Source organism: Diceros bicornis, chromosome 1 (assembly GCF_020826845.1).
Source record: "Diceros bicornis minor isolate mBicDic1 chromosome 1, mDicBic1.mat.cur, whole genome shotgun sequence".
NCBI lineage: Eukaryota > Metazoa > Chordata > Mammalia > Perissodactyla > Rhinocerotidae > Diceros > Diceros bicornis.
The window spans coordinates 83,025,141-83,040,272 of NC_080740.1; the positions used below are offsets into that span (position 1 = coordinate 83,025,141).

Genomic DNA, 15,132 nt, shown 5'->3' on the forward strand with positions numbered 1-15,132 from the left:
AAACCTCCCAGAACTTTGTGCCAGTAGGTGCTCATGGGTAAATAGGTCACCTTCTTCCTGGCACATCTTAACCAGGGTCTCATGGAAATAATGTCTAAAGCCAGTGGTTTTCCAACTGTGGGTCCTTGGAGGTTTGGGGTGGGCGGTGCTGAAAGCTCTGATTTCTCACCACCATCCTGCACATCAGGATGGCTCCACTTCTATTTGCTTTTTTGTGAGGAGATCAGCCCTGTGCTAGCATCTGCCAATCCTCCTCTTTTTTTGCCGAGGAAGACTGGCCCTGGGCTAACATCTGTGCCCATCTTCCTCCACCTTATATGGGACACCGCCACAGCATGGCTTGCCAAGCAGTGCGTCAGTGTGCGCCCGGGATCCGAACCTGTGAACCCCGGGCCGCTGCAGCGGAGCGCGCGCACTTAACTGCTTGCGCCACCAGGCCGGCCCCAACTTTTCTTTTCTTTCTTTTTTTTTTTTTTAAATCTTGGCTTTTGAAGTAAAATATCAATGGGAAAAATGGCTCTGCTGCTACAAAAGAAGAGAAAAAAATGGGAAAAAAACCTCACAAGGAAAACAACCTGCTGTTAACTCTAAAAGAAATGAATCTACTGTGTTCCAAGCCCCCAAAATTAGTCTCCTGGAGAGACGTTTGGGGATTTCAGGAGAGAGAAGGGGCTCTGTGAGTCCTCCTCATCATCCACTGGGCCAGATGAACCAGCGTGGAGTGGGAGGTGGGGAGCACTGGAGGTGTCAGGGCTAGGCTGGTGGCTCGCCCTGGACTGGCATGAGGACATGCGTTAGCCAGAGGGGCCACCAAGTTCTCTCTTGCTTTTAATCACAATGGTGGGCATGTGCTGAGCGCTTAATCAGGCCAGGCACTGTGCTACTCTAGGCCAAGTACCTTGACCTGCGTTCTCTCATTTAACCCAATAACCCCCGTGTGGGAGGTACAATTATTCTCCATTTCTGAAATAAGATCCCTAAAGCTCAGAGACTTAAGGTGACCAGCCCAAAGTCTTAAAGTGGAAGAGGTGGAGGCAGGACTCAAATCTAAGCTCTGAAGCCATAAGAAGGACCCTACGCCACCGGGGCCAAACAGTCATTCCTCTAGGTGCTAGGCGCGCTCACCTGGATGCTGAGTTGTGACCACTAGGTGGCGACAGAGCTTCACAGGAGCAAAGAGCCTGGGATTTTAGTCAGGCAGCTGCCTGAGACCTCAGCTCACACCACAGCAGCAACCCCCCACTGCTGGACCAGCACAAGGTCTGTCTCTCTCTCAGGTCTGCCCTTTGTGCCTGGGAGCCAGCCATGGGAGAGTGGGTTTTGGTGGGACCCTGACCTGGGTTCGAATACCGGCTCTGCCACTTACCTGGCTTGTGTGCCTTTGGACCAAGGACTTCATCTGAGCATCATGTTTCTCATCCCTAAAATAGGAGTGATGACACTTGCCTGGGGCTTATGGTGGGGATCAAATGAGACAAAGACCTTGGCAAAGGATGGGACTCGGGGAGCACGCACTGCAGGCCAAGTAGAGCTCTCACGTGGTGTTTGAAAACGGCTTACATTTAAACACTGAGATATTTCACACAGAAACTGAATTTCTGGCTTCTCTTGAGAACCTGCATTCCCACATAGCAGCACCTGCTGGAGCTGAGGTCAACTGTCCCTTCGGACAAGGCCTGTACTCTCCAGACCACCACAGTTCCCACCACTCCCTATTGGGATTTCCCTAAGTCTGTTACTTTCTCAGCCCCTTGGCCTTCCAGGCAGGTGAGTTGCCCCTCTGACAAGTCTCAGAACTGAGGAGCAGTGCAGTCTGTCCCCTTTCTGGGGCAGGTAGGGGCTCAGGTGGGCTTCTCTGTGTATTGTCCTGGGGCCTGGAATAGAACCTTGAAGCGCCCTCATCACCACCTGTAACCACAGCTGGGCAGATAAACAAAATCAGGCACCCGCACAAAGGAGGCCACGGAGTCCAGCTGCTCCAGGCCTGTGAATCCCTGCTGGGGGCCCTGGCTGCTCATCCCCACTCAGGGGCTGGTCAGTGGGGCCTCCTCAGTGGGCAGAAGCCTGCAGGCTGCCAAGTCCCCTGATTAGGTCAGCTTTGGTTTGGCGACCTGGCCCAGCTGTGAGGCTGAGGAGGCCTTCCCGGGTGGCCAGAGGTCGCTGCTGTGACTCTGAGGAGGAGATCTCCTTTTCAGGCTGGAATGGCCTCCTGGCCCCATCAGCTGCTGGTCAGCTGGGCCTGTGCCCTCCACTAACCCAGCCCTCCCAGCATGGCTGCCGTGCATACTGATGGGTCTCCCCCTGCCCAGGGCCTCCTCGCTTCTCAGCCTGAGGCAATGTCGTCAGCCAGAGCTCAAGCCTCAGCTCAAACATTACCTCTTCCTCCAGGGAGCCTTCCCTGGTCCTCCAAGCAGAAATGTCTGCTCTTTCTTCAGGGTCCCCACAGCATGACGGTGTCTCTGGCGAGACCTATTTTATTCTGCCTGTGTAACAGTTGCTTATTTACACATCTGCCCTCTTCTCTGGACTGTGTTTTATTTAACTCTATGTCCCCTACACCTAGCCCAGGACCTGGCCCACACAAGATGCCTGAGAGAGGTTTTCTGAATGAGTGAAAGAGTGTACTACCAGGGCAAAACCAAGGCTGCCTCAGAGGAAAGTATTTGGAAGCAAAACCATTTTTAATACAGGACTTCCGGAGACTTGGCCCTTTAGGATTGTGGGCTGAAGGGCACTGAAGATCTGTCACCAGCCTTGGCCCTAGGATCCAGGCCTGAGCATCCTTCACTGGGTTGCTCCCATGGGTAAGAGAAAGGGCCTGGGGTCTCCCTAGGGCCCCCCGCTAACTTGCATCTGACTCCCTGACAAAGGCTGTAAGAGAGCATTTCTCCTGGTCCCCATTTCATTTTGACTCAAGTCCCTTGATTTAGGCAACAGCAGAGGGTTCCAGCATGCCTACCGACAACACCACCCCTTTACCAAACCAAGCTCCCAATAGCTAACATCAGCGTGGGGAAGGGCAGGGCTCTGCTGGGGTGGTCCCCAGCCGCTCCGGAAGCCGGGCTCTCACCTTCTGTCCCTGATAGGCCCTTATAAAGGATCAATTTGCCAAGCGCTTTCTCAACCCCCACGCTCAACCACCACCCCTGGAGGTGCATCCTGTTATCATCCACAGTACACAGGGGAGGAAATTGAGGAAACAGGCTGAATAACTTGTTCAAACCCGAATGTGTCTGACACCACATGCGTTGTATGTCAGGCTGCCCCTGACCTGCCCCCAGGCTCTCTGTTCCTCTACTTTGCCCATGGCCAGTGGCTCAAGGAACACGGATGTTAGGAGGCCCTGACTCCAGGGAGCACAGAGGCAGAGCTCTCTCTCCTGGAGTCCATTGTACCCGACTGTCCGGGCCTGGCTGGTCCTCACTCCACCCGCCTCCGCCATGGACCTTCTGCTCTGGTCGATGCCGGATCATTGTCCCTTAGGCTTGTCATTGCTGTTCTGCCTGCTCACACACCTTCTTCCCCTCCTTCTCCGGGAAGGCCCGCGTGTAAACTAGCCCTTCTCTGACTTGCGCATCAGATCACCTGCAGCTCCTTAGACAGAAGGCTGGGCCGGACCCCAGGGGCTTCTGTCAGCAGGTTCGGGGTGGAATCTGAAAATGTGCAAGTTTCTAACCTGGGTGCTGCTGCTCTGGGACCACACTTCCAGAACCATCGGTTTAAACCGCTGGTTTTCACCTCGGCTTGTTGGAGGTGTGCTGGGGCCTTCATGAAGGCGTATGAAGGAGGAACTTTGCTCCCTCCAGCCCTGCAGGGCGGTTTTGATTCTTTGTATTTAATATTCCTGAGGTCAATATGAAGTTTGAATTGAAGAAAGTATTTAGTTACTGGGGGAAAAGAAAATCTGAAACGTGCTGCCCTTCACTGACCCCTGTCAAATGTGCTCGTGCTTCCAGAGGGGAAGGCCCGTCTCTGGATGTGGGTCTCTCTCATGTCCTCCACTTTCCCCAGGGAATGGCTCTCCTTCCACGGGTGTTTGACGTGACTTGAGGTGTAACCCAGACAAACACTTCTCATTTTAATAGTTATTTTTATAACTATTACAAAAATAGTTATAACTAAAATGATTTTTTATTTTAATAGTTTAGTATTTAGTTTACTGAGAAGTAGAAAAAAATCTAACATCAAACTAGCATATCTGTGATTTCACAGATGATATTACTTAAGATGAAGCTAAATTTAAACAGTGAGCAGATGTAAAGCTGATGTAAGGTGGCCTGTTAAGTAACAGTGCAGCTGACATAGTGATAATGCAAAAACCAGGGTGATTGCTGAAAAGACTGAAGTGTAGGAAAAACTGTCCTTCAGAACAGTTTGAAAGTCACTTAAGGAGCAGTCCTGCTCCCTCAATGCCCTGGAATTTCTTCCCCTTGAGTTTCATGCTAATCTTCCTCTGTTTTCTTTCTTAAACTAATAACAGATTAGGATGACATTTTGCAAAGGGCGTCTCATTAAGCAGCCCCGTCCCCATTGGAGCACAGGGCTCCTGCACAGCAGCCAGCTGGCCATTTATCTTATGGTAATGAGGTGTCACCTCCCTGCTCAGGTCTGCCTTCCTCTCATGCCACTTTCCTCCAACACCACCTTTCCCCTCCCACCCGCCACTCGGTGTGAGGGGAAAATGTGTGTGTGGGGGGCAGCTGGGGACAAGAGGCCTCAGAGTGGCCCCGGGCATCTTCTCGCAGGGCTGGAAGCAGGAGGAAGACGCGGGGGCTCGTGCAGTGGCAGGAGGGACTGTGGTCCTTACCTGTACACCGTGGTAGGCGGGGAGCTCAGGCTGTCATAGACGAGCCTCACGTGGCCCTGGTACAGCTCCAGTGCCAGGGGGTCATTGTCTCCCTTGTAGAGAAGGATGCCGTTGTCCTTGTCAGTGGCCACCTGGAGAGAGTGGCCAGGGCATGTGGGTTAGGGCTCCCCTGAGACCTAACCTCCCCCATCCCCACCTCACAGAGCCCTCTTCTGGGTGGCATCTTTGAATGAACCCCAGATCTGAACTCATGTCCATATTTCCTCCTCTATCTAGTCTTAAGTTCCCAGAAGGAAGGCCTATACTTATACTCCAGCAAATGCTGACTGAGCAATTCACTTGAACAAATATTTATTGTGGACCCACTATGTGCCACTCCGTTTATATATATGTATATATATATATATATATAACAGGAGCCCCAAGCTCTAATCTAGCCTCTCAGTGGCATACAATGTGATCCCACCCAAGTCCCCCCTCCTCTCAGGGCCTCAGTCTTTCTGTATAAAATATAATAATAATAATTATAAACAAAATGCTAACAATACCAATTAATTCAATGTTTACTATGAACCAGGCACTGTGTTAAGAGTCATCTTGGGATTTTTTAAAACACCTGTGTCTGGGCTTCACCCCAAACTAATTACATACAAATCCCTGGGGGGTGAGGCCCAGGCAAAAAATAATTTCAGAAGTTCTCCAGGTGATTCTAATATGTTGCCAAGCCTGAGAATGACTGGTTTCAGAAGTTGCTGCCCAGAGGGCCCCCATCTGCCCAACACCTGGCTGCAGGGATGGGGTTCTCTGATGAGTCTGTCAGCTCCCTACTTCGCACAAGAGCAGCCTAGAGGAGTGGGACGTGGAGCAGTTAGTTTGATAGGACATCTGGGCGTCTGGGGCACTGGGTGCTGCTCTGACTAGGCGGACCCAACATTCGGGTCCCTGGGTGGGTGGGACCGAGGGAAGAGGGCAGGAGGGCAATGAGGGGAACCCAGGAGGGGTGATGGCAGCCAGAGCTTCCTTCTTGTTTGTGCCCGGGGTCAACGCTCATCTCAGAGGCCTGCCCACTGGACTGCAGGCTCCACGAGGTGAGGCAGTCTGAACTTTTTGGGCATTTCTGCAACCCCAGTGCCTAGAACAGTGCCTGGCATGTATAGGCACTCAATAGATGTTTGCTGAATGAATAGTTTCTCCATAGGCTTAAACCTGAGCTAGTGTAGCCATAACCAAAAGGAGGGCAGGGCCCCAGTTGGTGCCATGTGACAGAGGCCACTAACTGGCCCGCACCCTCTAGCTGTCTCTCCGGGGTTTCTCCTCCCCAGCAAGCCCATAGCTTGATTTTTCTCTATTATACAACTTCCCTTCTCCCCTCTGCCCCCCAATAGTATTTAGGTCACCCAGAAATGTAGTTTGGAATAAATGTGCTTAGGTCCACAAGTAAGGAACCTGAAAGAAGTTAGTCGGAAAAGAATTTGGTTCATACTAAATGGTGTTCTGTTCCCTGAAAAATGCCCTGCTTGTTGGTGCTTCTGGGCCTTTGCACACGCTGATCTCTCAGGCTAGATTGTTCTGTTAGCCCCTCACCCTTCTGCCCTTCTCCAGGCAAACTCCTATTCAGCCTTCAGATCTCAGCTTAGTTATCATTGCCTCTGGGGAGCCTTCCCTGAAATGCCCACCCTATGTGCTCCCACAACACTCAGGGTTGTCACTATCCCTGTCCTTGTCACTCTGCCCCAGGCAAGGGGCTTTGCCTGTCCTGTCCACCAGTGAATCCCCATTGCCAGCACGGTGTCTGGCATATAATAGTTGAATGAATATTTCTTAGAGACAAGAATGAATGAGGCTGGAAGTGGGGGCTACTGTTTGCAGTGAGAGCTAGTCAGGAGTTGTCTATAGGACCTCTGGCCAGAGCTGGTTCAGATCCCCCAGGCTGAGTGTTGTCCTTGATGATGCTTTAGGGAGGCAGCAGGACTGCTCTGATCTGGGGCATCCCAGCTGTTCTCAAAACAATCAGAGCTTGGGGGCAAGTTGGGGTCCTTCCAAGGGCTGGGTGGGTGGGGCGCACCTGCAGGGAGATGTTGGCCTGGGGCCGGACCTTGGCGGAGGCCAGTTCCACGTAGGAGTCCTTGCCCACAAAGTTGACGGTGATGAGCTTCTCACACCTCGGGCCAGCGAAGCCCGGGGGGCAGCGGCAGGTGGGCTCCTGCTGCACCACGATGCACTGGGCCCCGTTCTGGCACTCGTACTGGTCGCAGGGGCTGGTCTGCAGCAGGACCATGGGTGGGGGGTGCTCGCAGAAGAGCCCACTGGAAGGCGGGTAGAGGGGAACGGCGGGGAGAGGAGACAATCAGTTATTTAGGCAAAAAAGCTGCTAGCAGAGAGAGAGGAGTGAGATGGGAGCTGGGGCTAGTTCCAGCCCTGCCACTGACTGGGGCAAGCCATCTTCCTTCTCTAAGCCCCGTTCCCCATTTTTGAAATAATGAGGTTGGACCAGGCTGCAGGTCCGCTAATTTCAGTGCCATCAGAATCGCCTGGGATGAGTTTGTTAAAAGTGCAGATTCATCCTTTCACGGATGAATGGATAAACGAAATGTACTATATACATATGATGGAATATTATTCAGCCTTCAAGAGGAAGGACATTCTGACACATGCTACAACACGGATGAACCTGGAGGACATTATGCTAAGTGAAATAAGCTAGACACAAAATGATGAATGCTGTATGATTCCACTCATATGAGGTACCAAGAGTGGTCAAATTCATAGAGGCAGAAAGTAGAATGGTGGTTGCCAGGGGCTAGGGGAGGGTGAATGAGGAATTATTGTTTAATGGGTACAGAGTTTCAGTCTTACAAGATGGAAAGAGTTCTGAAGATGGATAGTAGTGAGGTTGCACAACAATGAGAATGTACTTAACACTACTGAACTGTACCCTTTGAAATGCTTAAGATGGTAAATTAAAAAAAAATTTTTTAAGTGCAGATTCCCAGCCCCTTCTCCTCACCCTCCCAATTCTAAGTTAGTAGCTCTGGAGAGGGGCTCAGGAATTTACACTTTCTGATGAAGACAGTCTCAATCAGACTTTGGAACCACTGGCCTTGAGAACTCATGGTTCCTTCCAGGTTCTCATTTTTGGAGTCTATGACCAAGGCTCATTGGCACAGTTGGACTTATGCCATCCAATGAATATTGATGTACATGTAGCTGTTCCCCAGCCTGACTCCCCTTAAGTGTGGTCCTCCCCTCCAGTCTTCCATGCCCTTCCTTTCGTTAGTGTGGGAGCTAGAACTGGAAGCCAAGCCTCTCCTTCCACATACCCCACAGACATCCCTGGACCACCTAGCCAGTGCCTCTCATCACCCCTTTCTCTTTTGGCTTCACTGTTTCCAGTGACTGACCCCAAACCCTCCCATCCACCTCAATTTTTCTGCCATTGGGGCACCACAATGTTTTTGTTCTCTAGCCTAGAAAGAAGATTCCTGCCAGTGTGGCCATGTGGCTATCCCCACCCTGCAAGTTGGGCTTCAAGATGGTGGCATCTTCCATTAGATGGAATCGTGCCCAAGATTGACATTATGTGAGCTGGACCCATAGTCCACCTGCTACGTGGTTGCCCTGGGTGGCTCTTCTCATCTACAACATGGGGTCAACAACATCTGCTCTTCGACTTGGAGTGGCTGAAGAAGGTGTGGGGGAATAAAGGCACCATGGAGATCCAGGGCTAGGGCTGCCTAGGCCTGGGTCTCTACCCTGGCCACCTTAGCCCACCAGTCCCTGGCCCGCTGCCGCCTGCCATCTGGCCCAGGCTGGCTCCTTCCTGAGGGGCCCCTCTGCCATACCTGAAGCCCTGGGGGCAGATGCACGTGTAGCCATTGACTGCGTCCACGCACTGGGCCCCGTGGCGACACCTGTGGGCTGCGCAGTCATCATTGTCTACCTCGCAGAGCTTCCCACTGTAGCCGGGGAGACATTCGCACCTGGAACACAGCAGAGCGAGGCTGTTCCCTAGGCCCGGCCAGCTTCCAGGCGGCCTCTCCTCTCTCCTCTATCTACCCACCTAAGTCCCCCTCAACTCTCACGGGCTCTGAAGAGCCTGGCCCCATAGTCAGTGTCGGTGGCTGTCTACAGCCTCTGGTCCCTGCAAGCAGAGGTTTGCCTGCTTCACGTGGGGGCAGCTTGTTTTCTGGAGCTAGGTGAGGGGAACAGGGTGGGACTCACAAAGATTTTGGTTTGGGTCTACCACTTTCTACATGGAATTGACCTTCAGTGTAGTCCTCCTTTGTGCCAGACTCTGTGCTAAGCACCTTTCACTGGGTGCATCACTGTGGCCCCCCAGCGCCGCGGGAGGGAGGTCTGTCCCCATCATTACCAGGAGGAAGTCAGAGATCCGAGAGAGCATAAGTGACTTCCCCAAGGCTCTCAGAGTAATGATCATTCGTTTACAGTCACTGTGTGTCAGACCCTGTTCTCACTGTGTCAGCCACTCATTACCTCTCTCTCTTTCACTTTCTTCTTCTTTAAGTGCGTTGATGACAAATAACTTCACCTCTTATGGCTATTTTAAAACGTAAGTGATATACTCTGTGCAGTGCACTAGATAAACATTGAGTAAACAGCATGATATGTAGACAGTGATGATGATGAAGAAATGATGCTGTTTGCCCTCCCTTTGATTCTCTTCTATTGTTTGTTCATTTTTTCCCAGAGATTTGGGCTGGGATAAGAAGGGTGAAACCCCCTCCCTTAATAAAAGGCTCACGTTCCCCAGGTGAGCGCATGGGAGCTGCTGCCCCAACCCAGGCCCTACATGCTGACTGCCCCTCTGTGTGGAGCAACATGCCAGCAGCTCCACCCCTGTCCCTGCTGGACCCGGTTTAGACCTGGCCAGAGGCTGCTGTGGCTGAAACCTGGCCTCCCTGAGTGTGGGCCAGAGACATGCATCTCTGGGCTCCTCTGTCTGGGGTGACACTGTGCCCAAGTCTCAGGGAGAAACAAACCCAAAGGTACCACATCACTCACAGGGGCTCAGGCACACCCACAGGCACATACGAACACAGACGCTTCCTGGCTCTTCTGCCTCCTGCAGGGCCTGGAGCCTGCGCACTTCTGGGCCCATCAGCTGAATTCTATCGGGCAGAGTATAAATAATAACCCCAGCCTAAGTCAGAGGAGGAAGGTGGCTAAGGTGGAGAGGGAAGCAAGACCTCTGAATACTTACGGGACAAAGGAGCCTGACTGGGGAAGCATCAGGACAAGGGATGGTCCTCCCTCCTCCCTCTCTTTGCCCTTCCCCTTTTAGGAGTGGAGAGAAGTGGGCTGGAATCACAAGTGGATGCTGGCATCGCTATGGTTGGCAGAGCATGGTGTGTGCTGTGGATTCATGGCTAGGAAAGACACTCAGGGGATGGGGTGTCCCTGGAGGGGGACAAGTTCTAGTATCTGAGGATTTACTGGGGCTGCAATTGAAAACTGAGAAATCTGCTAAGATCTGACCTGTTCACCTTTACTATTTGATGGGTAAATTTGAAATACGTGACTTACTGCTGCTCCAGAAGGTGTAAACTTTCACATCATAGCCCACATTCCACTTTAGTCTTTTAAAGAAACATCGAGAACGCCTTTGTTGAGGGCACGTGCTCAACATACTACAGCCCAGACCTCTGCTAGTGTTAAACCTGGCACCAGTAGGCATTTGTATTTGTGTCTCCTGAATTCTGAGAAGTATCTGCAGAGCAATGCAAGCTGTATGAGCTTCTCCAAGGCAACAATAGCTGCTCAGTACTTACAGGGTAAAATCCAGCCTTTTAAGCATGGAGCTCAAGGCTAGTGATGAGGTCTTCATGAGGAATAGGGAAGCCATGCTCACTCACAGACTAAGCAGTGGAGGTCTGGAGGCAAATGTGTTTACATCCTTCTTTTCAATGCTACAGCCCTGTCCACACCAGCACTTCTCAAACAAAACACCCGGGGATCTTGTTAAAGTGCAGCCTCCGATTCAGGGAGTTTTGGGGGAAGCCTGGGAATCAGCATCCCTAACAAGCTCCCATGTGATGCTGATGCTGCTGGCTCAAGGACCTCACTTCCAATATCAAGGATCGCCACATTTCTTCATCTGCTAAAGAGAAGCATCTGGTGGTATAACCTGCATCCCCTATTGTTTTCAAATCTTTTGCCTTCATCTTTCTTCTAGTGAAAGTGTAAGGCTTATGCAATTTTGATACGTATTTGACCTATTGATTCTGGACAAGGGAGAGGGTAGCCAAGTGACATCCTTGGTTCCAGGACATCAGGAATCTCCAGAGTGAGCTAAGGAACCAGTTGGGCCTGGACTGACTCGCAGTCCCACCCCTTGCCACGTACATGCATGTCGAGAGCTTGCTTCACCTCAGTGCACCTCAGACCCCACGTGCAAAGTGGGTCATGGTTTCTACATCCTAGGATTGTTGAGTGTTAAATGAGGTACTGCACCATGCCTGGGAGAATAAATTCTCAGTGCACGTCAGTCACTGTGATCTTTGTTGTGTTATTACGATTTTCAGGGTTTATGGGCAGTGTTCATTATTATCTGCAGGGCTTCAGTGCAGTATTATTTCAGTGTCTATATCACAGATAGTGATAGAGTACTATCTGTCCTGTTGAGTTGAGGCCTCATTAGACCAGCACACAGGGAATTCTCCAAGGATAAACATCTTCAAACTTGGGCAAAGGTGGCCCTAACTGCATGTCTCTTTTGTCAATGTCACATAGCCTGCCTTGGGATATGAGTTGTTATGGTGATGGGAGGGGAGGGGGACAAATTTATGAAATGTTGCACTGGGAGAAGGGATTTTTGATTTAAATGCATTTTATTTTATTTTTATTTATTTATTTACTTATTTATTTTTGTGAGGAAGATCAGCCCTGAGCTAACATCTGCCAATCCTCCTCTTTTTACTGAGGAAGACTGGCCTTGGGCTAACATCCGTGCCCATCCTTCTCCACTTTATATGGGACATCGCCACAGCACGGCTTGATAAGCGGTGCGTCGGTGTGCGCCCGGGATCCAAACCGGTGAATCCCGGGCCACCGCAGTGGAGGATGCGCACTTAACCACTTGCACCACCGGGCCAGCTCCTTAAATGCATTTTAATAAAAAAAAAAATCCACGTTATTGACTTGGCCTGTAGACCTCCTCAAGATTCTAGGAGACATTGTGCATAAAAGTATTCTCTCAAGATTTTGAAAGCTAGATTGGTTTCTTTCTTTTCTATATTGTCCTAGAACTCAAGGGGCCTTGGTTACAGCAGAGTGACGTTTTGATGGACAAGTAACAGAGGATTGTGATTTTGGGCCCTGTTTAAGTCTCTGGTGCCCCAACCCCTGCACTCTGGACCGCTTCTGACCAGTCTTCGTGCTGGCTGTGCTCTTTCCAGCTAGCATCCTCTGGGCTTGCTGTCCACTCAGCTTGGAGTACCACTGATCTCTTCATCTGTGGAGATGCCACCCATTCTTCACAGCTCAGATACCCAGCCACCATCACTGCTCATTCCTAGGCACACCCAAAGTACTTTGCTTGTCAGTCCAGCCTGCTCTGCTTTGGGTTCAAGTTTGTATTTTACACATCTCTTCCCTCCCCTTTGCCTCTTCATTAAGTTCTTCCATGAGTTAAGGAGAAGCCCTGAATTGAAGTCAAATTCTGGAGGGGGAAAAGCGGGGGGGTCTTGGGAGGCATCCCTTACTCTCGTCACACTCAGGTAACTCGACTGCCTGAGAGCCCACTTGGCACATCTCAGAGGGAGGCAGGAGCAGATAAGGTGGATCTGTATGAGGTTGCATGCATGGAAGGATGGAAGCTTCCTTTGTTCTCAGCAAAACCAGAGGCCTTAACATGCCTCTTGCATTTTCCTTGGTGATGAACTGTAGGCTTAGGATGTGAAAACAGGAAAGGAGAACAGAGAAAAAGACATGCCCACGTGTCCCTCTCATGCTCACCTACTCTAGACTCATCTCCACTTGCGGGGCCCTCCCTCCTTCTCTCAGCCCATCCACATCCACCCATCCTTTGACGCACACCTCGCCTCCCACTTCCTAAAGTAGGGGGGCTTCCCTCCCAGCTCCAGTAAGTTCTTCTCTCCCCTCTTCAGAACCCCCTGCAGCGTGCAGGGCCAGAATCAAGGGCATCAGAAATTCCTTCTTTTCTAAACATTTGTTTAGTGTCAGATTTTCCTCCCCCTGGTCCACGCAAGGACCTTGAGAGGGAGGGACTCAAAAACCTGTTGCACTATCCACTGCACTCACCACATGAGGATTTGAGGACTGATGGCTGGGCCAGCTGGGGGACAACAACTAGAATCCATAATTCTTAGATTCTGGGATTCTTAGAGTTTAGAAGTTCAAGTTTTGGGGATTCTATGAATCTAAGAGTCCATAGTTCTAAGTTCCTAAGATTCTGTGATTTTATGATGTCATTTGTCTCGGGCTTTCTAAGATCCTGGGTTTCCACGAAGTCCTAAGCTTTGCAGTATTGACTCAGTCTCAAAAACCCCAAAGTCCGAGAACTCTCTGCCTTCTGACTGAGAGCTGGACAGACTCAGTGAGATGACAGCTCCTGGACATCTAGACCTAGAGCGTGAGCTTCTGTCCTCCAGAGGCGGGAGATGCCACTGGACGAAAGGCTGGTCAGGATTCTCCTTAAAGACTTGTCGGCATCGGCATCGAGCTCCAGACTCATGTCCCTCAACTCTAGGGGTGGCTCTTTAGGGTCACTTCAGAAGCAACGCCCCGGGCTGCCAGAAGCGATGTCCTGGCTAGGGGCCAAAGTGCACAGGCAGGTTGTGCTCCAGTGGCATGTGAACAGGGCAAAGTCCTAGTTGACCTGCACGTTGGACAGAGGGGGCACATAGGGACAGCAGGGGGAAGGGCGGGTGCACAAAAGCGTAGTGAGAGATCTGCAGCTAGTGCACGTTCTGCGGGATGGGCCTCAGCAGGGCTTTGATCCCCTGGACTTTCTCTGGAGACTTTTCCAAGGGGCCCAAGGCACTTGAAGGTGCCTTTGCTGAGGGCTACTCTGGGGTCCCTCCAGCTGCTCTGGTCTCTGACTGCTCCCCAAACCCTGACTCCTTGGTGCTAGAAACTCCCCTACCCCTCAGTGTTGGACAGAGCCTGCTGGGGAGGAGGGGGAAACAATTGCATGTGGAAGGCAGTTTGGGAAAAAGGGGAGAGCATTCTTGGCCACAGGATTCTGGGATGCCCCTACCAATGACAGAAAATGCCAGGACTCGAGGGTCTCAGGATTGTCTCCAGAAGAGGCAATGGCACACACTTTCATGAAGGAGGGTGGAGGGAGGTGGGGACAGAGCCCAGGAGTGATTTCCCAGGAGCACTGTTTCATTCTCAGGCTCTGGAACTGGTGCCTTCTCCTGAGGAAGCCTCTCCAGCCACCCGTAGAATCGCTCATGTGCTCCCTAGCTCCTACCGGCTCTGCTGCTCGCCATGGAGACAGCTCCACCAATGGCTGTGGCTGCTGAACCAGTCAGAGCTCACTACCCCCTTGTCAGCTCCCCAACACACACAGGTGCATAAGCTGGCAAACTTGCTGAAGCCACAGAGGGTAGAGTGCTGTGAAGGCTACACACAGGGAGGGTGACCAAATACCCTTTGGACTCTGCTTCCTCAGTGGGATTGGTCTACTACTCCTTTCCTGGAAAGGAAAGGTGTGCTGGGCAAGAAAGAGAGGGAGGGAAAAAGGAGGAGGAAGCCTAAGGGAAAGAGGGGATATCTCTATCTGTCTGTCAAAAGACAGACAGAGAGACAGACAGACAGAGAGAGAGAGAGAGAGAGAGACAGAGAGACAGAGAGACAGAGACTTAGAAAGAGAGACACCCACAGAGAGACAGAGGTACACACATAGGGAAACAGAGACAGACTGACAGCATTAGACCATGACCAGTCAGAGATACAGAGATGCACATGGTAACAAACAAGTAACAGGCAGAGAGAGAGAGAGAAAGAGAGAGAGAGAGAATATGGAGAGAGCCGCAGAGCCTCTACTGCAAACCCAGACTGTTGGAGGCCGTGTCCTCAGGACTCCGTGCTGGGGGCATGAAGCTAAGCCTTACCTGAATCCTTTGTCCAGGGAGATGCACTTGGCCTCATGTTGACAGAGGTTCATCCCGGGCACGCAGTGGTCGATCACCTCGTCGCACAGTTCACCTAGTGGGGGTGGGTACAGAACTCAGGCATCAGGGAGGGTACTGGGGGGATACCCTGGCCAGAAGATCAGACTCATCTAGCCCCTGGTTAGGAGGTCATGGATATGCATTCACTCTCTTGACATATCCTTT

The 15,132-nt window shown here is 51.4% G+C and overlaps 1 protein-coding gene across 1 annotated transcript in view; it reads right to left on the minus strand.

Annotated features, from left to right (window-relative positions):
• SLIT3 (slit guidance ligand 3) overlaps nucleotides 1-15,132 on the minus strand; it is a 598,986-nt gene that overhangs the window by 9,317 nt on the left and 574,537 nt on the right. Inside the window, exons 29-32 of the mRNA XM_058545649.1 lie at nucleotides 14,908-15,001; nucleotides 8,650-8,787; nucleotides 6,873-7,113; nucleotides 4,808-4,938 (exon numbers count right to left, since the gene is read on the minus strand). Coding sequence (XP_058401632.1) covers nucleotides 4,808-4,938; nucleotides 6,873-7,113; nucleotides 8,650-8,787; nucleotides 14,908-15,001 — 604 coding nt within the window. The remainder of the gene's footprint in view (nucleotides 1-4,807; nucleotides 4,939-6,872; nucleotides 7,114-8,649; nucleotides 8,788-14,907; nucleotides 15,002-15,132) is intronic.